This window comes from Xiphophorus hellerii, chromosome 5 (genome assembly GCF_003331165.1).
Source record: "Xiphophorus hellerii strain 12219 chromosome 5, Xiphophorus_hellerii-4.1, whole genome shotgun sequence".
In the NCBI taxonomy this organism is placed as follows: Eukaryota; Metazoa; Chordata; class Actinopteri; order Cyprinodontiformes; family Poeciliidae; genus Xiphophorus; species Xiphophorus hellerii.
Genome location: NC_045676.1, coordinates 15,049,846 through 15,074,685, shown reverse-complemented (window position 1 = coordinate 15,074,685; position 24,840 = coordinate 15,049,846). Strand labels below are relative to the sequence as shown.

The following is a 24,840-nucleotide window of genomic DNA, read 5'->3' as shown; positions in this document are numbered from 1 at the left end:
GTTAGTGGAAGCAGGGGGTTTATTTAAGTCCCTGGTTTAAGTCCAACCCTTTTTGAATATGTAAATAAATGAGCCAAAGATAAAAAAAAAAAAAACATGGCTAGAAAAAAAACAAGGATGTAGGATGCGAGAGGGAGGAGGGGAAATAAAGGAGGGGAGCGGCATGAACAAGTGAGTAAGCGATCAAGGGAAAGAGAGCGAGAGAGGGAGAGAAAGAGAGAGAGCACTCTGAATTGTGAGTGGCTTACGACACTCAGTGAACAGAAGGTGCTTCTGCATGCGCTGTCAGTGTACTGGTCTGCTGCAAGGGATTGCTCGCTCCTTCGCTTCCCACATTTACCGCCCCTGCCTGCCGGACCAGCACCAGCCTCCAGCAGCCTCTTCCAGCTGGCTGACAAAACATTTGGAGAGCAAGGGAGTGAACAAAACCTGCGAACCACAGGGGATGCACGTCGCCTATAAACAGATACCAGCCACTGGGATGACAAGGAATGCTGTTACACAAGAAAACTGAGAAGAGGAGTCACCTCTGCAATATATATATTTTTTTCTTGCTTTCGTCACAGGAGACACGATTAACAGCTTAAATGGATTTAAACCTCAAAAGACAGTGATTTCTTGCTGAGACGAACACAGCATTTCAACAGCTCAGCTGAAACTTAATCAGAGAGGAGGAGAAAAGACCGACACTCAGAAATTATTCTTCATCGGTTTTTCTTGTTGCTTTGGTTGTCTCTTCTTCCCTCTGATCCTTGCAGCAGAAGACTGCAGAGGAGCAAAAGAGACAGAGCTCATGCATGCAGACAGGGGAACTTGCACTTCCTACCATCTCGCTGAAAGCTACTTGGATTCTTCCTTTTTCTGGCTCTTTCACTTGAAAAGAACTAAGACATTGTAAGCCTGCCAAGGATCTGGTGTCCACTGAAAAGAGAAAAGGCGGGGGGGGATGTGTGCCACAGTGGGGTCTTTTTCAGATTCGTACATAATTAGTGTTGGGGCACAAAGCAAGATGCTAAATGGAGATTGTCAGCTTTTGGATAGGGGTGAGTAAGAATCATTTTGAATAAGAGCGACTGGAAAGGACAGTTTCATTTTTCATCCCCTCTACTCTCCACCCACTGCCGAATATCTTTCATTGGCAAAATAGAACTGCTCTTTATTTTTCACAGTTTGGACAAAAGACCTGTCGTTGGACTGCATAAAATAAATATATCCATCTCTGCAAATACAATACAAAGACCAAATGAACTCAACAGTTTAATCACATATGTTGAAAAAAATGATCTGAGAGGTGCAAAAATAATATCCAGAGTGGTTCAATGGACATTTTCTCCCTGACATTCCTGGATATTTATGCTAATGGATTTCCTCCTAATTGGACTGTACTTAAAGTGGCCACTGAAGAAACCCCCTGGGTTGATACTGTGTTCATTGGGTATTTTTCTGAGAACTGTTTCCTTGGCAGAGGCGGTTTGTCCAAGGCTGTGCCGCTGCGACAGCAAGCTGCTGTACTGCGAGGGGCTCAACCTCACAGAGATCCCCCGCAATCTGAGCAGTGCCATGGGCCTGTCTATGAGAGAGAACAACTTGACAGAGCTGCATGAAGGCCAACTAGCTGGTCTGTCACAGCTAACCTGGCTTTATCTAGATCATAACAACATTGACATTGTAGAGGAGGGTGCATTTGAGAAGCTGAGACGGGTCAAGGAGTTGGACCTGAGCAGCAATCGGATTGAGAGTCTGCCAAATGGTACCTTCAGGCCCCTCCCAAACCTACGCATTTTGGATCTCTCATACAACAGGCTGCAGGCACTCGAGCCCGACCTGTTCCATGGCCTTAGAAAGCTCACCAATTTGCATTTGCGCTACAACACTCTCAAATTTGTGCCAGTGCGTATTTTTCAAGACTGCAGGAGCATGCAGTTTCTGGACTTGGGATACAACCAACTACAGAGCCTGGCAAGGAATTCCTTTGCTGGTCTTTTCAAGTTGACTGAGTTGCATCTTGAGCACAATGAGTTGGTCAAAGTTAACCTAGCCCATTTTCCTCGTCTTATCTCTTTACGTACCCTTTACATGCACAACAATCATGCCACAATTGTTGTCAACACCCTGGAGTGGACCTGGCCTTTTTTAGAGAAGATTGACCTATCAGCCAATGAAATCGAGTACATTGAGCAACATGTTTTTGAGAGTACTCCCAACCTGAAGGTGCTGATGCTTGACTCGAATCGCTTGGCTTCTTTGGACCAACGCATCCTGGATTCGTGGTCATCTCTGGACAGCATTACCCTGGCAGGCAATGACTGGGAGTGCAGCCGCAATGTGTGTGCCTTGGCCTCTTGGCTGAGTGCCTTCAGAGGCCAGCGTGACAGCTCCCTGCTGTGTTCAAGCCCCGACACTGCACAGGGTGAGGATGTGTTGGATGCAGTCTATGCTTTTCAGCTATGTGATTCGTCGGCAGAGGTAACCACAGCAGGCCTGTATGCATCAACAAGAGATCTGGCCAAGGGTGGCTCTGTGTTTCTGGGACCTTTTACCCCAAATCCGTATGAAGGTGAGGGTAGTGAGGTGGTCACAAGTTCTTATACTGTCACAGTGGGCCACGACGACCTGGAAAGCACCATGCAGATCCACAAGGTAGTGACTGGTACCATGGCACTCATCTTCTCCTTTCTCATCATGGTCCTCATTCTGTACGTGGCATGGAAGTGCTTTCCAGCTGGAATAAGGCAACTACGGCAGTGCTTCAGCAGTCAGCGTCGTAAGCAGAAGCAAAAGCAAAGCATGCAGCAGATGGCTGCAATTTCTACACCGGAGTACTACGTTGACTATAAACCTAATCACATTGAGGGAGCTTTGGTTATCATTAATGAATATGGCTCTTGCACTTGCCAACAGCAACCTTCACGAGAATGTGAGGTGTGACTGTGCTTTTTGACTACATCTTTACCTGTGATTATGTGGATATACAGTAAATCCCTTTTTGGATACTAAAGAGAGGGAGATGTTGTAGAACAAAAGGGAATTATTTCATCTTTTGGACACTTTTTACACAGCGTTTCACTGTGATGTAGAGGGAGTATGCTTTACATGGCTGACTATGGTGGATTTATTGCTACTGCTCTCTACTGCTACTTTGAAATCAAAAAGCATAATGGGCACCTGGCAATGGGACGTGTTGATGCTCTGATGAAAATCAGAAAGGAATATGTTTTGTGTACTGGGAGCTTTTCTCTCACGGAAGGATATTTGAGCTTTAATGTGTCTTTCTATTTCAGAACATTTAAATATTGTTTAAAGATAAACTGGAGACAAACAAGATGAGAAAAAATAAGGAAAAGAAAATGAGCAAACCATTTGTATTATGGTGCATACAATATTTGAGGAGCATTTAAAATATAAGAAAAACTGTTTAATTAAAAATGTAAAAATAAAAGTCTGTAAAATATGCTAAAAGAAGTGCAAGTGTGGAGAAATTGAAAAAAAAAAGATAATCTATTTCTTTTGTAAAGTACAAAAAATGTTTAAATAAATGAACCACTATTCACAGTACACTCATTTTGTATGTGAGAAGCCTGTCCCAGTGGAAGAACGACAATAGATGTAGTCTTTGTGCTCCTGGACAAGAGAGCCATGATTCTACAGTGTATCAAACCAAAAAAAAAGAGAGGAAAAAGAAATGGATGAAATACTGGGAAAAAATTAAAAATGAAAGAGGCAAACAGATATCTCCATTTCACCTCAAACTGCTTCAGCCACATTTGTTGGTTTACCATTCATTGTGTTGTCTTGTTATTGGCTTAGTTTCTTCCTCATTCCTTCACTGTGAACAGATTCAAAATAATCAATTTAAATTTTGTAAGCATGTTTTAATTTTATCATATCGCCGCTCGTGTTGCATTGAAGTAAAGAAAGCAGAAAGATCATATTCGAGACCGTTCACCGCCCTTTGGCTACAATAGAACAGAGTTGCAACATTTGGCCAATTTAAACACACAACTTCTTCAATCATTTAAACCATGCACATGTAGATAAAAATGTAATTCAAGTAGTGTCAGAACTCCTGAGGAGATTATCCACCAGCTTCAAGCAATATTTGCACATGCGGTGTTTACCACTGTGTTTTCATGTGATATAAAATGTTTGTTGAATACAAGGCCATGCAGGCGTGTGTATGTGTGTGTAAATCTTCCTCTGGTCTTCACTGTGTAAATTAGTGCAAACTAAGAGATGTGGTGTTTCCTGGCTACTGTGAAATGAACAGTGTGCTGCGTGAAAGGAGGGGATGGGGGGTTTGGTTGATCACCACCACTGCAGAAAGAGGTAACAGACTGCTCTCTAGTGTGCATATTCTCATACTGTGGCTGCATCTTACATTCCGTTCACCATGTTCTGCAGACTCCTACGGCAGGGGCAGCGTAGATATACCGAATTTGCAAATGCTTTTCTGTGAAAACGATAATTTTGCATCATTCTGTGTTATTTTGAAATAAATTTAAAAAAGAAGATGTTTACGATTTGTAAGTCAGCAGGAATAAAGTGTTTAAGAAATCACTGACAATCATTACATGCTCAGTTTCAAAAAGACTACTTTCTTTACCTTGTTCAAGTTCCTAAAAACAAGCCTAAGCATAAATGGTAATCTTGTATTTCTCAAGAAAATGCATTTAAATGACCCCAAAAATGGCCATGTCACAGTGAAGAATGGTTTAGTCTGGTTTAAATCGGTGAAACATGTTATAGGTGATATAAAGCCTGGAGGTAAGATCAGCCTAATGAAGAGTGATGAGAACTGAAAGTCCCTCAGGCAATTACGTGTCTGAAAGTGGGGAGAAAAGAATTTGGCAGTAATTTAGGATAACCTTGAATAATAAAAGATACTACTCATTCTGAAATAGAATATATGCAACAGAAAATCTTTGCAATTGGGAAACATCTTGACATTATTTGTTGAAATATCACCCAATTTCTTTAATGTTACAATAATGTTTAACTTAGCAGCCATCATAAACTTGTTTTCTTTGCAATAAAATTAACTGTCCAAAAAGGTTCATGTTAGGGTCAAGGAGGGTTTGTTTAGTTTAACATTTTAGCGGCGCCACAAAGCCTGATAATAAGCTTAGCCTGAAGCAAAGACGGTTTAATTTCCCCAAGTCAATAAAGTTTCTGAATGTTCGACAAAAAAATAATAATTTGGCAGTAATTTAGAATTACTTTACCATATATGTGAAACTGCTTATCATTACATTGAAAATATGTATGTGAAAATGTACGCATTTTAAAAAAGTATTTTGACAATACTTTCACATTGGTCCAAAGAGAATTTTCAATTTATACAATAAATTTCCATTTCATAAAGATTCTAAGTAAAATAGATTAAACAAATGGTAAACCTGTGACAGGATTTTGTAAAAGTATTACAGAAATGTAACAAAATTTATTCTAGAGGGGCAAAAATATTAGCTAGACACATATGGCAAACTAGATTTTCTGCCGTCTTTGACATCCAGTCAAAGTATTAATATTGAAAAGATGGAATAGCTCAGGTTATCTCAGCAGGTATGAGCACACACACAACCCTTCCTAGCATTGTTGAAAATTGATTATAATATAAAACTAACCTCAGCAAAGCAAGTTATAGTAATAATTACTATCAAACCAGTTAGGTAAAATTTACTTGTCAAACCTGATGTACAGTGTCCACAATGTTGCATGGTAATGTTTTTAGTAAGTAAAAAAGTTGATTAACTTCGCTGAACACATTTATTTATTGTCGCTATGAGGTACTAAAGAAGCAAAAGCACCTCTCTCTGCAATTTTTTTGCCGTGAGCCATGCTTTTCGAGAACAATAATGGCTCAAAGTTGCCATGTGGGAATTTATGATCCATTTCATATTTATGGTAGCAAAGGTGTTCCACTTTAAGACTCAACATGGCTGTTAATCATGTCCTGTCAGATCATGAGAATGCAAATGACTGCTGTAGCAATCATGACGAGGACTGAGATTTATTTCATCCTCACATCCTGTCAAGAATTTCAGCCCTGTTGAAACAGGCTGAAACAGGCCCTTAAACATGCAACTGCAGGGTAAATTTGAGGCTGAGGCCTCATTTATATAAATATTAGATGATACCCGACATCGAGGGCTGGGATTGGTATGGCTATTGATTTCATTTCACTCTTTTCTTAAACAAGCAAGCAGGGCGAAAGGTGATCGAGAATGGCTTTGAATATTTTAATAGCTTTGAGTCTTTGGGGCCGACATTAAACTACTTTGGAATTCTTTCTATCTCTGCTCACCTTTACCTCTTGTCTCTTTTCACTCTCTGTGTTTGTAAGGTGGACCGAATAAGGAGAAAAACATCAATTCATCTAACTGACAACAGATCAAATCTCTGCTTGACCCGAGCTTGAGGTGATGATTCCCAGAAGGGAGATAGGTGCTCTCAGACAGCATCCATTATAAATGTCTTGATTGATGATCCTCGGTAAAAATCAATACAGATGAGTGGTAACCAAAAGGATCACAGTGGCAATAATGTGTTCAACCCTCCTATATATTTTCACAACTAAATAATTTGTAATACGGAAACCCTCCAGTACTTTTAGTAATAATAAATGTTTCACATTCCAACTGCATGGTACAAGCACTAATGAGGTTGTGATTTATTTTTTAAAAGTTGTGTTGTTTTGTTTAAAGGTAGTATATGAGGGGAGCAGAACACGTCAGAAGTGCAGCTGTTTTAGATGTGCTAAATGATATTCAGCCCACATGCTAACAAATGCCAAGTCATTGTTTTGTGTGCAAAAATGTAAGTTTGAAATGACAGACACAGTCATGATTCTTCAACAACAGATATTCATTCAGGTAAAGTCTGTCAATAACTCCACCTTTAATGTCAATAAAGGTAGAGTTATGTCAAACTATGAGGTGGTTTTGTTTGTACAAAGAGTAAAGGATTCAATGGATTTCAATTTATCTATAAAGGTACAGTTAACAGCATTAAAAATTTGCATTTTTAACATTTCAACAGTAAACAGTTACCCATCAGGTAAATTTAAGACAAAATGATGATAGAGTAGATATTGCTGCATTATTTTTAGCATATTACATTAGCAGTATTTAGTTCATCCTTCCTGTTATCTGCTGAAAACCCTGTTCTCTCTTTCTTTCTTGCAGCCTGATTGAACCAGAGACAAGTCTCCTCTCTTTTTAAATAGTTTTCAGCAGATTTTGAGCTTCCCTTAAGTACATTTTTAAGCAGCTTCCTGGTTCTGGAAAACATTTTTGAATAGTCTTCCTGTAGTAACAACTTCCATATTGATGAGTGCTGCCATTACTTTTACTTGGTAGCATTTAAGTTTATATTATTTAATGATGAAAAAGATTCAAATTGTTTTTGCCTTTCCAATCAGTTGGTCAAGGTGAAAAGCACCCAGTCCCAGTCACTAGGTGATTAACTGGTGCATTACCAGCAAAGAGCTCTTGTGTGTGTACTGTGACGGTATGTGTGAACGGTTAAGCTGCACCATCAAACAGAACCTGCAAACTCAAACTGTATGGAGAGCTGCCAACTGCATTATCTATAAACACGTTAGCCCCACAATCAATCAGCAAGCGCAGCAGTCGGGGCTGTCAGACTCTTGTGCCTTGTTGAGAACAGAGCAAACCAGGTTTCAAATTACAAAAACAAAGGCAGAACGTAGAGCACACAAAAGGTGATGCCTTCACTTTTGTGTCAGAGTGTCAGCACTAAGTCCCTAAACAGCAGTGTCAGTGATAAAATGTCAATCTGCACATCTTCAGGAAACGACTTGCATTTCGACTTACAGCAAGAAAGCCCTTAGAGATGCAAGCAGATCCTTAAAAAATAAATTAACCCGGCTTCCTGTGAGAGGTATTGATCAGGCAACATTCTGCTTTCTCATTGCGACTGGGACCGTTGCGGCATAATAAACACTTAACACCCCCTCATAACTGGATGGAGAGCTAAATCATGGGTGGCAGCATGTACCGCAGTGGGTTGTAAGAAGCTGATGATGACTAACGACAGAGTGGGGGCGGCTTTCCTCAGCTTCTTTTTTACAGGTGGGGTTTGAAGGATCAATATCTTAATCATTATCAACATTCTCTTTAAAATACAAAATCTCTCTCTCTTACCCATTCCCTTTTTTGTGTTGTTCTTTTTTTTTTGTCAGATCCTGATTGCTAACAATGTCACATAATCCACTAACACAATCCTGGTATTTATATAACCTACATACAAACTGGGGATTAATTAAAACATGGCATACCCAGGGACTTTTACATTTAGATGCAGAAATGAAGCATAGATGTGTAACACACAGTCAAAAAAGCAAGTTAACAGAAAAAAAATGACAATGGTCCAGTTGAGCAGTGTAATTATATTCATTACATAGACTAACTCTCCAGGCAGCCTATAGGTCTTGCTTCCCACTGCTTCATTTACATGCACCACGCAGATCGAATGCTGAATTAATAACAATGACTCAGGAGTCATTATTCTAACACAAATACAGAACTGTAGGAAAAGAAAGTCGTTGCTGCTAAATATGAAACTTGATAGGAAGTGGAGTTAAGGTTATCTGTTGAATATTTAGATAGGCAGTGGCTAAGTTTATTACTATAATTGCTTTTTCCTGTAGAAATTCAAACGCTTTGGCTGGATTAGCCTGTACTGATGAGCTGCCTTTTAACATTACCATCGGGGTGAGTGGGTGAGATAATACACAGGCTAACAACAGCTGGGTCTGCATCTGGGGCTTCATGTAACCTGTATAAGAGCAGATGTGGGTCAGTGCCTTATATTCAGCGCATTAGCGTGGCTGAACGACAAAGCTTTATCTCTGGCAGGACACAGGATTTTCTACTCATTTATCATTGTTACTCATACCTTTAGTGAAAAACCCAGCAAAGCTGATTGGATATTGAACAAATCTAAGACAATAAAGGCTAAACATGTCAACACCTCATACGCATGAACTGATGTGGTTTCTTTCTTAATCCATGTTTGTTGCAGACGGCAGAGGTTTTAAAAATTGTTGCTGCTGCAGACATGTGACACACAAGATACTGGTATCAGGAATACTCTGATAATACTGTAACATAAAGACTTAATCAACTACATTAATATTTCTAACTGCACTAATTTTTAGGCAAGTTTAATACACACGGTTATCTTCCAATAGAAATGGCTTATAGGGAGATTATTTTGGCAGAGCTTAACAGGATGGTTGGGCCAAAAAATGTAAAAAAATAAAGTATCTCCAAATAGTATCAATGTTGATTAAATTACATTATGTTGAAAACATACAGTCAAGTGGAAAAATATAGAAAGCAGTCAAGAAAGTAATTTTAAACATGGTGGTTTCCAATTGATGAACACATATCCTTGGTCTGAACTATTTATGTCAGCTGTTCTTAACTAAATATGTCCAGCTTTGCTTGGAGTGTCGCATAATTTCAAAAGACGTAAAAAATTGCTAAATGTTTATGAACTTGCATGTTAAGCAAGTTTATGTCAATAAAAATATCCTTCAACACATAATTTATTGACAGAAGTTAGCTCAAAAAGTCAAACTCATGTATGGACAGAGGCATTTCTATTTCTCCTCCTGAAACTCTTGAATGAACTTTGCTTCTCGACCAAATGTGATTATCCTTGAACTTCATGCCCTTTCTTCTACCACATTGTTACCTTCCACTCAACTTCCCATGAGTGTAGTTGAATACAGCTCTTTGTATACATCCAGTCTCCTTAGCAATGACCTTTCATGGATGACTCTGTTTTTGAGGGTCTGCTGGACAACTGTCAAGTCAGCATTTTCCCCTTTGAATGAGCAGGACATACTATTTATGCAAAATTCAAATTTTCTGAGAAACTGAGTTTTGAATTGGTGAAAACTACATTCATTAAAATGTACAGAAATAAAGACTAATCAAATATGGTGTTTATGAACCTGCATATGAGTTTCATATTTTGAATTACTGAAATAAATTCTCTCTACTGGGCTATCTCTATTGGACAAGAGATAAAATACACCCTGGGTAGATCACCCGTCTATTGCAGGACACAAAACATCGTACACACACTCATTCCTAAGAGTCTAATTTAGAGTGACCAATTAACCGAACTAATGAACTGTTTGATGATATTGTTATTTTTTGGGAGGCATCTCTAATTTTATCTACAGCTGTTTCATCTGAAAGATAAAGCCTTTGGAGCAACATAGCGCAACAGTAAATTTGAATAACACTACACAAGATCCTCAGTGTTAGGGGTTCCAACAAGATGTGATCTTTAAGGAACCAGAAGCTGAAACTGTCTTGGCAAGTAAGGTGAAACGTGTCTTAATTTGAATAGCTTACTAATAAAATAAAATGATCATAATAAAATGTCTAACTGTTAATAAAAAAGCAAAAGCTTACCCACAGCTAAGCAGTAATAAAAAATGCTTCTAAAATTGATATTTCAAAGGAAACTAACTTTAGATTTCTAAAGCTAGACAATAGCATCTCAATGTTCACAGAGCAAAATCGATCGGAATATTGCTTATGTAGCCAAACTAAATGTAATTTAAGACTTTATGGGGTATTCTAAAGCTCTAAAGACTAGAAAAGCAGACTTATTCTGGTTCCTAACAACCTGTTTGATTTTAACACCTAAAGTCTGTGGTTTAGCTATTTCAGGAAAATCTCAAATGTCAACTTCATCATGTGAGCATTTGCCCGACAACATAGTGCAGAGGCACATATATTATGTCACACATTAGGAAATTGTGACTTTGTAAGGTATGCCTGATATTTCCCTTTGTTTTTTGGTGACTTGTTGGAATATTTAAGTCAAATTCTTTTTTGAATGCCAATTTTATTTGCTTTTGTCCAAGAGTACTGTGTGTAACGTTTTTGTGAATGCAATCAATCTGTCACTGGTAAGCTTAGAAAGAGGCTATCAAATATAAAAAGTCATGAACAACCATTTTTGCTTTCACTGGTGGCCTTTTAAACAAAGGATCCCTTTCCCTTCTCAAATGTCTGCCAATCTACGAAATATCAAAGTTATGCACTAAAATAGTCGCAGAAACAACAGCATTATGATGAATAATTCATATTCAGATCATCCAGAGTAAACTTCAGATAAGATTTCAAAGGTTGTTGCATCCAAGAGGGCTTGATTTGGAATTCAAAGTTAACACAGGTTAAGGAAAGTAAAAATAGGCAACATTTATCATTTCCCGTTTATCTGATCTGTGTCAGAATGAATAAAAGCTATTCCAGCAGCTCTTCTTGCTCCCTCTTTCTTCCCTATCTTTGAGGCCAGATTGGCATCTCTCCAGTAGCCTATGAGATTGGCTGCATAAATGGAATTGCCCCATTCGCCAAGTGTCAGCTGATGAAAAAAAAGGGGGAGGACTGTGCACACTGTTTACAAAATCGCCGGGTTGAAATGCATCCAAGGTGCAACAGGTACTTAAGATGCAATTCCAGAAAGCATTGTTATACTGGGACAGCCTAGGCCCAGGAGCTAATCCAGCCCAGCGGCTTTGCCAAAAACACAAGAGATAGACTTACCTGTAATAATCCAGGCAGAGCAGAGGGCCAAAACATCCAACAAGAATGCCAAAGAGAAAGAGAGAGAAAAAAAAGATAGCCTGTTAATCCAAACCCTCCTTTTCAAATTTTAACAACACTACTGGTCTGTTAACATATCCTTAGGTTGACAATATAAATAAAACATTCATTTTGTTAACGATAACAGTCATAAATGGGCAATACATGGAGCAAATGTTGGAGTGAGATTAGACAAACTACAAAAGAGGGTTTGCACTATGCACACAAGAGAGGCATGAGAGCTACAATTATACTGACTATGTCATAATTGTGGCAGCTATTGTACTCAGTTGCAAAAAAATAAAAGACCAGAATGACACTTTATGGAGAAACTGAGCTAACAAACAGCTATTTGTCAGTGGTTAAAAAAAGGCATCCAATTCTGCCACACAAGCAGTAAAAAGAAATCTATCCAAGTTTATAACGCTCCCATGATTCTGTGCAGTCTAACAGCATTGAACAAATGGAAATAAAAGCTTGATCATTTATCACTGTCGCAGGAAACTAGTTAGCACTGGAAACTGAAACAGGACAGAGGCTAGACTGCTTTATTGAAACTTCTTTTACTGCTCTCTGTATACAGAAACACATCTCTGATTTTTAGGTGGCCTATTTGAACGAAGTGAATGGTGTGAAGTAATTAAAATATGTTCATTTTGAATCAGCTGTGGTCCATCTTAAGATACAGTTCCTTAAGTCCAACAAATAAGATTACAACTTAATTTGACTCAGCTCCCTTAACTTGTACAATACCAATTCACAATGTTACAATGAAAGCACTTCACTTTATACCAAAAATAATAAATACTCCAGTTTGCACCATATTCAATTTGAATCAATCCAGTTTATATCAGAACAATCTAGTCATGTCGTCAAATTCAGAAACATTCACATACAATCCTTTTCAAGACAAATTATGTAATTCAGCACAGCCAGAGGCAGTTGGTCATTTAACATCAACTGATAAAAAGTTATCTGAGAAACACCAGACAACACATGAAATCACCAGCTTCCACTGTAACTGAAATCCTACTTCTACATTTCCAATAGAGTGAGCCGTTTTTAGCTGAGTTGACAATCACATTAATGAGCTTTTATTTTTTAAATAAAATGATATAAATCAAAATGATATAAATGATATAAATCATGATAACTGAGCCAGTCCAAGTAGTAGGAAAACCTTTTTTTTTAGCTGCTTAGTCCTATGGGGTTTTGTCCCAATATAACTTTTATTTACATGGGGAAGGCTGCAAATGCATCAGTTCTACACATACAAAGAAAACCCTTCATTGTTATAAAATATAATAAAAGTCATGCTTGAGCCCATTTACCCAAAGTGTTATTAGCTTAATAATTCCTGTGAATGGGTTGTTCAAGCAAAACACATTTTGTCAAAGAAACAGTTCAATTGATTGTTAGTTCCTGTAAAACAGCTGTGTTAACTGAAAAAAACACAAAATACAAAAACAGTATTAAAAGCATATAATTGGGCTGTGTTGGGTTGATGCAAAAGGGAACCAAGAATTTAATTCTACTAAGGCCCCAATGCAATATTCAGATGGCTCTGACATACTATTTAAACAAGTTTGCTCAACTTAATGTAAAGATAATGTGTCAGACATTCTCACAGATCAGACCAGAGAAAGCCACATTAGGTGTGATCTAATTAATTTTTTCATATGAAATTTTGAATAAAATTTGTATGAACATAAATCTATATGTTCACACGGTTGGCCCAAGACAGTTGATTATAATGAAGCACAGTTTTGGGGATTTTAACAATCTCAAACAAACAAAGCTGCTAATTACAGCATGCATATGAAGTGTCAAAGCTGCATAGACAACCCAGTAAAAATCATATATCTAAGGAGTTTAATAAGAAATGAAAAAAAAACTGTTCTTACACATTATAGTGCTGTCAAAACAAAGGTGACATTTGTTTTTTTGCATAATAAATGTTATCACTTGTATATTCTGTTTGACATTTGTGTGAAAGATTGACACAATTAGTATGCAGAGGCAAAATGAACACAACACCTTCATAATCTTGCAAAAAGCAACACATTGTTAAAGTTCAGATTTAAGCTGTCATCACAACTATTCCACCTAGGAAAATTTAATCGCTAAAAGGAAACAGAAACCAAATTGTATATAAAATAATGTACTTGTGTGGAGGTTTCTGAAATATACTGGAATTAAGTCAAAGATATGTAAAAATGTCATCAGAATACAAACATATTTTTAGTAAAAAGCATTGATTTTTATGTGTAAAAACTCTGCAGCTTCTGCTGTGTAAGTCTATTGCCAGGATATTCATATAGTGAGTCTAAAAACAGCTTTTAGATGACTGCTAATTAGGTATTTCAGGAGTCTGCCCATAATGCCAGTCATCTGTGAATGTGTAAACTGGAACATCATGTCTGTTTGCCATGAGGGAAAGAAAAACTGCTTCAGAAAACAAATAGGGCAATCTATTTTACAATTTAAATAGTTTTTTTTTTTAATATATATTTTATGAGATCAGTACTATTGTGTGCCATTTTCAAACATAACCTTTTTTCCTTTTTTTCTATTCAAGAACTGTGTGAATTTTTGTTCTATTCAGTGCTTTAAAATAATGGCAAAAGGACATGGGGGGTTTATTGTCAGAGACAAATGACCATCAAATTTAACATGTCAAAACTTGGACCATCCTTAAAAATGGGATATTTATGAAAATTATCATTTCCAAAATTGAGCTTGTCAGTATATTAAAAACTCAGGCAACCAACAAAGACAAAGGAACAGGCATAAGAAGGCAACCTCTAGAGAGGCTTCTAAGTTACATACAAAGAGATTCGAAAATTAAGCATTAACAGCTTCTCCTGTGTTTCCAGAAATTTACCAGAAAATCGGTCAAATTTAAAACTGGCCTAAATTTGACAGCTTTTCTTGGAAGATGAAAATTATTTTGACAAAATGATAAGACAGAATTTCTGTTATGACAGTACTGCTCATGCAAAGTTGCAAAGTTACATACTTTGAGAAGTAGCTGAAAGATTACAACCAATGTAAATATAAAATAACATTGCCTTTTTCTGCATATTCTTCTGATAATGAGAAATAAGGTTTTACAAACTCTGGCAATCACAGACCAACATACACTATAGAATCATAATTCTCCTGCTGCAACTCTAATATGTTTTTGACCAGGCTTAACTACTTTTTGTGATGCATCAAATTACATTTTGTCCCAGTTTGTAAAGCCCTGGTTTCTTGTAAAAATGTATATTTGCCTACTTTTTGGTTCCAAGAAAACAGCCTTATGGGGTGTTATGATCCACCATGTTGATAAACTTGTGATTATGATTGACAAGATATGTGTGTATGATTGACAAGATAAGTGAAGCTGTCTCTTATTTTTAAGACAGCTTCACTTAAAAGATCAAAAGTTGGTCAAGGATCTTTCTCAAGATCAGATACAAGAACCAATTCATTTTTAAAACAATGCTAAAAAACCTGATTACATCTGGATGGTATACTGAAGCAAAAGTGAGAAAGACTCCAGAGGCACTTGTTAATTTAATCTTCAACATCAAAGATTGATTCCTGAGACCATATTTAATTTCTTAATATCATTATAGTAATTACACAATGTATGTCACAATTTAAAATTTCATAAAAATTAATTTCACTTTCATAAGCTACAAAATATCAAGCTGCAGCTTATCATTTTTGTAACCAGTTGGGTGATTATTTCATCATTGATTGAATCACAAACTCTATACAGGAAAAGGACATCAAGTGCAGAATTTGTAAAGAAAAACAAAAATTTAAATAAAAATTATAAAATAATCAAAGAACAGGCTGCATCTTACACAACAGCAACTGAGAAAAATAAGACAATTAAATAAAACAAGTCAATAATCTAATTTCTTAAACTTTATACTCTTCAACTTGCAACTCCCTGTGGCAATAACATGCCACATATTTATTAATATAATCATGTTAACTTGTAAGGATTGGATCTTCAAGAATGTCAGACAGCAGGAAATGCAGCTGGCATAAGCAACACAAGTTAGCTTGTTGCTAACGAATTTAAAATGAAGGAAGTGTCAAGTGGCTGGGATGAGTGGCATCCATGTGAGCAATGAATAAAGATAGGAACATTTTCCCAGATCAGACCAGAGACGACCACATCAAGTGTGATCTAAGACATTTTTTGGCATGACATTTTGATTAGAAAACATTATTTGTGGGAGTTTGTAGATTATTACAGGATTTTTACACCAGGAGTGAGTAAAATATATAGGTGTTCATTTACTAAGCAAAAGTTTACTCAGATCGACAGATGAACTGTGGGTGTACAGGGAATAAAAAGTATGCACATGCCGAAACTAAAGTAGCCGGTACAGTAAAAAAAAAAAAAATACAATTCAGTGTGAAAGTGTAAGAATCTGGTGACATTTGAAGGAAAGAAAATAAAGCACATTCAGAAATAGCATGAAAATCTGAAGGTAGGGTTCCCATTTAGCTGCTGTTATGCAGGGAATTATATGTTACAGATGGCATTTATACTCATGGATATAATAAACTAACCCTAACTTTGCATCAATGCAATAGTAATGACTGGCTTTTACAAAATTAAACAGGCAAATGCATTTAAAGGTAAAACAAACATTCATTCATGTGGTATAACTAGGACATCGGGGTTCTTCGAATACTTTCAGCGTTTGCTTCATGTTATTTTCATTATGTAAGAATTTGTGCTAGATAAGAAAGGCAGAGTAACGCTGTCTCTCTACAGATCTGCCTCATTCTCACACTATAAAACCATGAAATATCAACTTCAGAAACATTATTTCAATCAGTCTCATCATCAAAATGGTTGCTCCAAGCCCCTGCTGCAGGGCTTAACGACAGTGTATTGAGAATGAAAAGGCACATTAAAATGGGTTGAAGCATGCAATCCCCCAAAAACGGCTTTTGCTGCACTCTGCATGCATCAAGGACGTGCAACAGTAAGGTCGGGATCATACACCGCCAGAATACTGAATAAGAGAAGCTCGTGTGGTAGTTTTTCCTAATTTTATACTGAAAAGTGTAACAAAGCATTGGATGTAATTGTTTTTATTGTTATTACCAGTATTATTTCAAGATAACAACTGTCAGGAATGAACAATCTGCAAACCAAACAAATCCAAAAAGGACAGACTGACGTAGTGACACCTGCAGTATACTGCAGGATATACAAAATAGGTTGGGATTTGTTCTGCAGAGAAAAATAAGTTCCTCTGCTCTGCCTTTATTTAGTGAGGGTTGCACAGACTGAGATCCTGGAAGCATCTTTAAGCTGTTGCTGTGCAACCACAAAGTCAGCTGCAGTCCAGTTAATGTTCATCTAACTGTAGCCATAAAAAGGGGAAAAAAGATAAATGCCATTCTTTTTTTTTTCCACTGCTCCCTCTATATTAGTCGCCGTGGTGCAGAAGAGAAAAACAGATGTTCTCTGTCTTCATGCCTTTTTATATTCCTTTTACTGTCAGTTTGTTTTTTTAAAATTATTATTTTAGGTGCTAGGGGTGTGAAAACACACAAAGATGTAAGGTGTTCTTGGTGATTAAATGTGTGGAACATAAATGCTAGTTTATCTTGCAAGTAAGGCGCCGTGTGTGATCACTTAACTGCAGGAACCATAATATTAAAATTAAAGCAATTCCAGTCTAATATTTACATAACATATTCGTGCACCCTTTGAATCCTGAATACAAAACTCATAACAACGAATTTGTCTAAATTATGAATTTGACTACATACAACCTAAGGCCAAGCTGCATTTCAGTGTGACCCTTCAGAGTGAGTCAAAAGAGAGCAGAGAACAAACTACTTTTTTTTTTTTTTTTTTTTTGCAATTTCACATGCATGCAGGCTTCAGGCAAGTGTTAAGTTTTCCTTCACTGTAAGCATTTGGGACTGGAGAGTGGGAGTTGTTGTCTTAAAGCTGGCACTAATGAAACCCATGGGCTTGTGATGACAATAGAACGATGTGTGATGCAGAAGAACTTAGTCGAGTCTGTGATCTGCGTTTGGCATTGCTTGTTTGATTATATGTGATGATGAATTTGGAGACTCCTATTAGATAGAATAAATAAATAATATTAATCTAAGGGTTTAAAAGTATTATATTAAAAATATACATCAGTTTATATGTTGTCTACTCTAACCTTTAAACATTTTGCCTTAAATGTCTGAATTTACCATAAAAATTTGAATATCATTAGCTATTTTTTTAAGAGTTTATTAAATTTATGTTCTTCAAAGCCTGTGACATCATCTAACAAAGTTTTGTGGACTACTTTGCAAATCTCACAATTTCAGAGTACAAATACCATGGTTTTAAAATATCATACGGTTTCTACAAAAAAAAAAAATTAATCAAAAATGTATAAAATGATGAGATTGATTTTATTTCTCACAGGAAAATAAAATACAGTTTCTGCTGGTAAAAATAATCCTGAATATCGCCCAAACTTTGGTCGGCATTTTCCCAACCGAGATTCTTCAGTCCAACGAGTGACGATGGCTGATATATTTGAGTAGATGACGTTTCTATCAATCAATCAATCAATCAAATTTTATGTGTATAGCACATTTCAGCAGCAAGGCATTTCAAAGTGCTTTACATCATTACAAACACAGAAACACAATGCAACATAGAATCAATAATCAAAACAAAGCATTAAGTCAAGTTCCATCAATAAATTTGTAATTGATTACATTTCAAATACAATTCTAAACAGGTGGGTTTTTAGTTGAGATTTAAAAGAAGTCAGTGTTTCAGCTGTTTTACAGTTTTCTGGAAGTTTGTTCCAAATTTGTGGTGCATAGATGCTGAAAGCTGCTTCTCCTCGTTTGGTTCTGGTTCTGGGGATGCAGAGCAGACCAGAACCGGAAGACCTGAGAGGTCTGGAAGGTTGATACAACAACAGCAGATCTTTAATGTATTGTGGTGCTAAGCCATTCATTGATTTATAAACTAACAACAGTATTTTAAAGTCTATTCTTTGAGCTACAGGGAGCCAGTGTAGGGACTTTAAAACTGGTGTTATGTGCTCTATCTTCCTGGTTTTAGTGAGAACGCGAGCAGCAGCATTCTGGATCAGCTGCAGCTGTTTGATTGATTTGTTGGACAGACCTGTGAAAACGCTGTTAAAATAATCAATACGACTGAAGATGAACGAATGGATGAGTTTCTCTAGGTCTGGCTGAGACATTAGTCCTTTAATCCTGGAAATGTTCTTCAGGTGATAGAAGGCCGACTTTGTAACTGTCTTTATGTGGCTCTGGAGGTTCAGGTCAGAGTCCATCACTACTCCCAGGTTTCGGGCCTGATCGCTGGTTTTCAGTTGTAATAACTGAAGATGTGCATTGACTCTAGATCGTTCCTCTTTAGGTCCAAAAATAATAACTTCAGTTTTGTTTCTGTTCAACTGGAGAAAGTTTTGGCACATCCACACATTTATCTGTTCTAAGCATCTGTTCAGTGATTGGATGGGCTCTGAGTCACCTGGTGACATCGTAATGTAGAGCTGTGTGTCATCTGCATAGTTATGGTAGCTAATATTATTTCCTGTTATAACCTGAGCTAGTGGGAGCATATAAATATTGAATAAAAGGGGTCCTAGGATTGAACCTTGGGGTACCCCACATGTGACCTTTGACCTCTTTGATGAAAAGTTTTCAATTGAAACAAAGAAATCCCTGTTCTTTATGTAGGATTCAAACCAGTTAAGCACTGGACCGGAGAGTCCGACCCAACTCTCCAGTCGATTCAGTAATATATCATGGTCAACAGTGTCAAAAGCTGCACTGAGGTCCAACAGAACTACTATTCTACTATTTTTTTGGGCGAAACAATGTAAACATGCCCAAACTGATTTGCCACTGTTCTGCAACCTTTGAATGCATCCCCACTCCAACACATCTGAATCAAATAACTGATTAGTCCAGGCCTTTAAAACATTGCCGTCATGTCAAGGAGGTAATTCAATGTTTTGATTCAGGGATATTGGAGCAGAGATGTGTCCAAACGTTGCAGGACAGTGACACTCAAGGGTTAAAGTTGCAGACCCCTGATGTACAGTACATATTGAACATGCATATTTCAATTTTCTAAAGATGATGGTATAAAGCTTTGTAAGCTTTATATTTTTTCCTTTGTATATTTTATACTTAATGTAGGATGAGTAAAAAATAACTCCTTCTTTGTTCTTACAAGGACATCACATCATCTCAAGCTTAACTGCAAGATTTACATGTGACAGAGAGAACAACCAAGACTGAAAGAGGGTTAAAGGTTTGGAGCACAGGAAGTTGACAATGCCAAAACCAAATCCAACCAGATGGTCCCCAGAACAAGCGTTGCCTAGAGCAATATACCCACCCCCTCACCCCATTTTATTGTACATTGTCGCTTTAATGAACTGCAAACATTCCTTCCTTAATCTGCAAATTATTACAGATGAATCTGAAAACATCTGTGTTTTCCACAGCTGTGTTATGCTATTTATGCCCTTACATTGCAAATATGCAATAAAAACAATTCTGTTTAAATGAAGACGTACACCGTGTTCCAAATTATTATGAAAATTGGATTTAAGTGTCATAAAGATAAAAATTTTTGTTGTGCTATTAAATTTATAGATGGTATTGTGTGTCAGGGCTCTTTGAATCATTATAATTAATTTCAACGAGCTGGGTTGATTAGTTTGTCTGGTGAGCTCAATAAAAGGAAATCTACTTAAGAAGGATGTTCCACATTATTAAGCACGCCACAAGTTTCAAGAAATACGGGAGAGAGAAAGGATCTTTCTGCTGACGAAAATCATCAGATAGTGTAGTGCCATATGACAAGGTATGAAAACATTAGATATTTAACGAAAACTGAAGCGTTATCGTACTGTGAAGAGATTTGTGGCTGATTCAGAACAAAGATGGGTTTGTACAGATAAAGGCATAATGAGGAAGGGTTAACCCTCTGGAACCTCTGGAACCTCAAGGTGGAGGATCCTCCAGAGGCTTGCGGTGCACGAACCTACTATTCGGCCACCCCTAACCAATGCTCACAAGCAGAAACGGTCGCAGTGGGCCCAGCCGTACATGAAGATTCATTTTCAAACAGACTTGTTCACTGATGACTACTGTGCAACCCTGGATGGTCAGATGGACGCAGTAGTGGATTGGTGCTGGATGGCCACCATATCCCAACACGGCTGTGACATCAGCAAGGAGGTGGTGGAGTCATTTTTTGGGCCGAAATCCTGGGGAGAGAATCATTGGTCGGCCCCTTCAGAGTCCCTGAATGTGTGAAAATGACCTCAGCAAAGTATATGGACTTTCTGACTGATCACTTTCTTTTATGGTTCAAAAAGAGCCGTACCTACCGTAGCAAAATCATCTTCATGCATGACAATGCACCATCTCATGCTGCAAGGAATACCACTGTATCATTGGCTGCTATGGGCATAAAAGTGGTGTGGTCACCATCCTCCTCTGACCTCATCCCTATTAAGAACCTTTGGAGTTTCCTCAAGCAGAAGATCTGAATGCAGTTCATATCAAACCAGCAGCTCTGGGAAGGTTTTCTGACATCCTGCAAAGAAATTCAAACAGAATCTATCCACAAACTCACAAGTTCAATGGATGGAAGAATTGTGCAGGTGATATCAAAGAAGGGGACCTATGTTAACATGTAACTCAGTCTGTTAAGATGTTTTTGATTGAAATAGCTTTTGATTTTAGTACATGTGACCACTTAATGCTGCACATTCAAAGAATGACCATTTGCAGTTCTTTATAATCCATAAAATGTTTAGAAAATCTGCTGTGCATAATAATTTAGAACAGAGCCTTTTGAGTTTTTTATTTTTGAAAAAAATACTGTTCTCATGGGGGGCTTTGTTCAGTAAAATTTGATTTATACTGTAATAGTTCATGACTTGAAAATTGTACTGACTATCATTTACATTGACCATTTAAGAAGATCTGAGAAAATATCACTTGCATAATAACTTGGAACACGGTGTAGTTGTTTCAGATTTATAAAGCCATAAATAAATTTTTTTAATAGTTAAAAAGAAATCTTGTTATTTTATTGCATGTGTTACTTGTGCATATATTTATCATTTAAAGGTGAATGTGGTGAATGGGAAAGGCATATCGAACTATCCTGAACAAATTGTTTTTATTTCCTGAAATGAAGCAAAGCGCAAAGTAATCAGTGAGCAACCTTTTTTGCCCCACTCTCAAAAGCCCACACACACTAACACATCCCACACTCGCAGATATACTGAGAGCAAAATCTGGGCCTGTTACTGGCCACAGCGTGGCAGACTCATCAATCAATCATTAATTAATGGTAGGGCCATCTCCCTGAAACAAGCAGCCCGGCAGTCACACAGACACACAGATACAGAATCCTGTCGTCATAGACACACAATGCAGAGCAAAACCCTAAAAGCCATTTCATTAAACTGAGCCATGATTCAATAGCTGTAATCATTTACTAAATGGTTACTGAAAAAATGATACGCAATGACAAAAATCCTATAATTCTGCTCTACAGCAGCACTAAAAAGACCAATGAGTGCAGAAATCATATAAACAAAATCACTTGGTACTAGTAAAAAAACAAAACAAAAAAAACAGCTTAGTGCATGTCTGCCTTTTGGGAACATTTTAAAACATGGAGCCATTTTATCCATTAAACAAGGAAACAAACAAATGTCCATGTGACAAATGGTCTTTATGGAGAGTCCTGGCATGCACATTTTAGTCTATAACAGCTATAAGGGTCTCAGAGGGCGAGTGGTAAGAAGGGATATGCTCTCCAGTCATTGTTGTTTGAGAGGCCACTGAGCCTCTTGATCCCTGGGTAATCTCCAGCTATCCGCCTGAGTTATCACCTCTTCTGATTTAGGTCACCCTGGCTGCTTTCGGTTTTTAGGTTGTTCACCATCCCCCACACAGACCAGGCTCACAAAATCCTATGCAACGGGCCAAGACCAGAAACAGATGGAGTTGCGGATATCAACCACTTTAAACTGATTCTACAGTCAGAAGGGAAAAAAGGAAGTTGAGGACACAAACACGCAAATACTGGTGTTATAAGATCACCGTTTCCTTCAGTTTGGAAAGTTTTTTTTAACAGTTCTGGTTGCATATGACTTAGAGATAATTAAATGTCTAATCTAATAATGCCATTTAACTATAGAAAAGTAGCGTAGTTCTGAGTGCAAAAGATTTTCCAACCCAGCATTAGGCCAGGTATACCTAACAAAATGACTAGTGAATGTAAATTAATTTTGTTCAGGTCTGAGCAAACATTGCTATTGCTCTTCACCCCCTTCTCTAAAAAACAAAAAAACTACAGAAAAAGTAAAACATGACTCTCTTGTCTCATATCACCTTATAGCCTACACTTCTAGCCTGTGTGACTAACAGCTTGCTCCATGGCCCTAGAGGAAGACTAATATCCTGTCCTCTTTCACAGTAATGAAAAATATACACCGGGTATGAAATAAATGTGGATAAAGGACAGGCAGCACATAGGCCTGACCAGGGTGTAGTATGAGATAATATTTAACATTCTGTTTTGAGCAGCACTGATGCTGCTAAAATTTAAAGCAAAGCATTTTATTTTAATGTGACAAAGTAGAACAATATTAAACACTAACCTAATAAAAAAGGTTATCTTAACTACTGAAACCCAACAAATTTTTTACTAATAAGACACTTCCACAACCAAATCTGATGAGGCATCTACAAGTACTTTAGTGTTTGGTCCATGACATCGAGAAATGGCTTGATACATAAAAATCTACCGAGTTACCAATATGCAACAATTCACTTAACCAGAATTAAAACCAGAATAAAATTGTTCATGAGTTCAAGAGAGGAGTTCATATCTTTTTTTTTTCTTTTTTGTAAAGCAGCCTAAACATTTTGTGCATATTTTACTCAAAACTGAAGAACAAAACCAACAACAGTTTGGAGCATTGAGAGTAAACGCCACCATTCATACAAATGGAAGCTGCAGACCCTTTGGGTGAAAAACATTCTCTCGCCCTGGGCTTCATTCCTGAACTTCTCATCCTTTTGACATAGAAAACAGTGTGTTTACTGTTATATTCCATTATATAATACTTCACTTGTCATGATTTAGTCAGCATACCAGCCTCACTGCTACATGGAGCCACTGTTTGAGGAAAATATCAGTCAAAGTTAAAAAGATGGTGACCAAACTACAGTTTGCACATCTGTCGAGTTCACAACCCTGCAAGTAGAGATTAGTGTCCTAAATTGCTATGGGAAGCAAATAGCTATGGGAAGATTTATTTATGCATTTAGGGGGAAACCACCCATACTTATGTATATTTATGTGAATTTCTGCCAGGGAAGAAAACCAAGAAAAGGGATATTATATACTGCATAACACATTTCTGTATTCAGCAAAAACAATGGAAAATCAATGTGTAAAATCCTGCAGTTAATAATATGCAGTATGACTGTAGAGCAATCAGACAAATTCTGCCTCACTTTCAGAGGTTAATGAAGATAACTCATATCCAGTTACTTGTAAAATTATCAATACCCTTTGACATTTCCTTACACTTTGTGACATTTCAATCACAAACTTCAATCTGGCCAATATATTTTACTTTACTTTATGATATACTAATAAAAGCAGAGCATTATTATGGTGTCTTACACAAAAACAAAGTGTTACAAAGGAGCCATGCCTGGTGTGCAAGCTAGGTCTGGGCTTTTGCCAAAATGTCCTCCATCAACTTTTTACTTGCTCAACAATAACTTGGTCTCACCTTTGATATTTTCTTAATATTACTATTCTTATTTGCATAGTGAATTAGGTCCTGAGACCAAACATATACTCAGCACAAAAGATTGCCAAGAACAGAACCCAATTAAGCATAATGCTAAAGAATCGGGATTTATATCATAAAACTGTAACTGATTTGGAATAGCAATACTTCCCATCATGAATAAGCTAATAAAAGAGAACTCCCTTCAAAGCATTTTGTCCTGACTATTTCTTCGCATACATATGTAAATTTGTGAAAGGAAGAAGATCATGAAACTCCTACAAAGGTCAAGCAGGTCAAATGATTACTGGCATGACTTGCACTGTTTAAAGTGCAAATGACCA

The 24,840-nt window shown here is 37.2% G+C and overlaps 2 protein-coding genes across 2 annotated transcripts in view; one reads left to right on the top strand and one right to left on the bottom strand.

Moving 5' to 3' along the window:
- Positions 1–24,840, bottom strand: part of ctnna2 (catenin (cadherin-associated protein), alpha 2) — a 321,544-nt gene that overhangs the window by 150,912 nt on the left and 145,792 nt on the right. The gene's annotated exons all lie outside the window — the stretch shown is intronic.
- lrrtm1 (leucine rich repeat transmembrane neuronal 1) lies at positions 239–6,928 on the top strand. Its single transcript, XM_032562148.1, has one exon. It carries the CDS (start codon positions 1,354–1,356, stop codon positions 2,926–2,928), a length of 1,575 nt encoding a protein of 524 aa, XP_032418039.1. The 5' UTR covers positions 239–1,353; the 3' UTR covers positions 2,929–6,928.

What these genes read in the sequence shown, in the direction of transcription:
- lrrtm1 (XM_032562148.1), top strand. Translation starts at nt 1,354, where the DNA reads ATGCTAATGGATTTCCTCCTAATTGGACTGTACTTAAAGTGGCCACTG.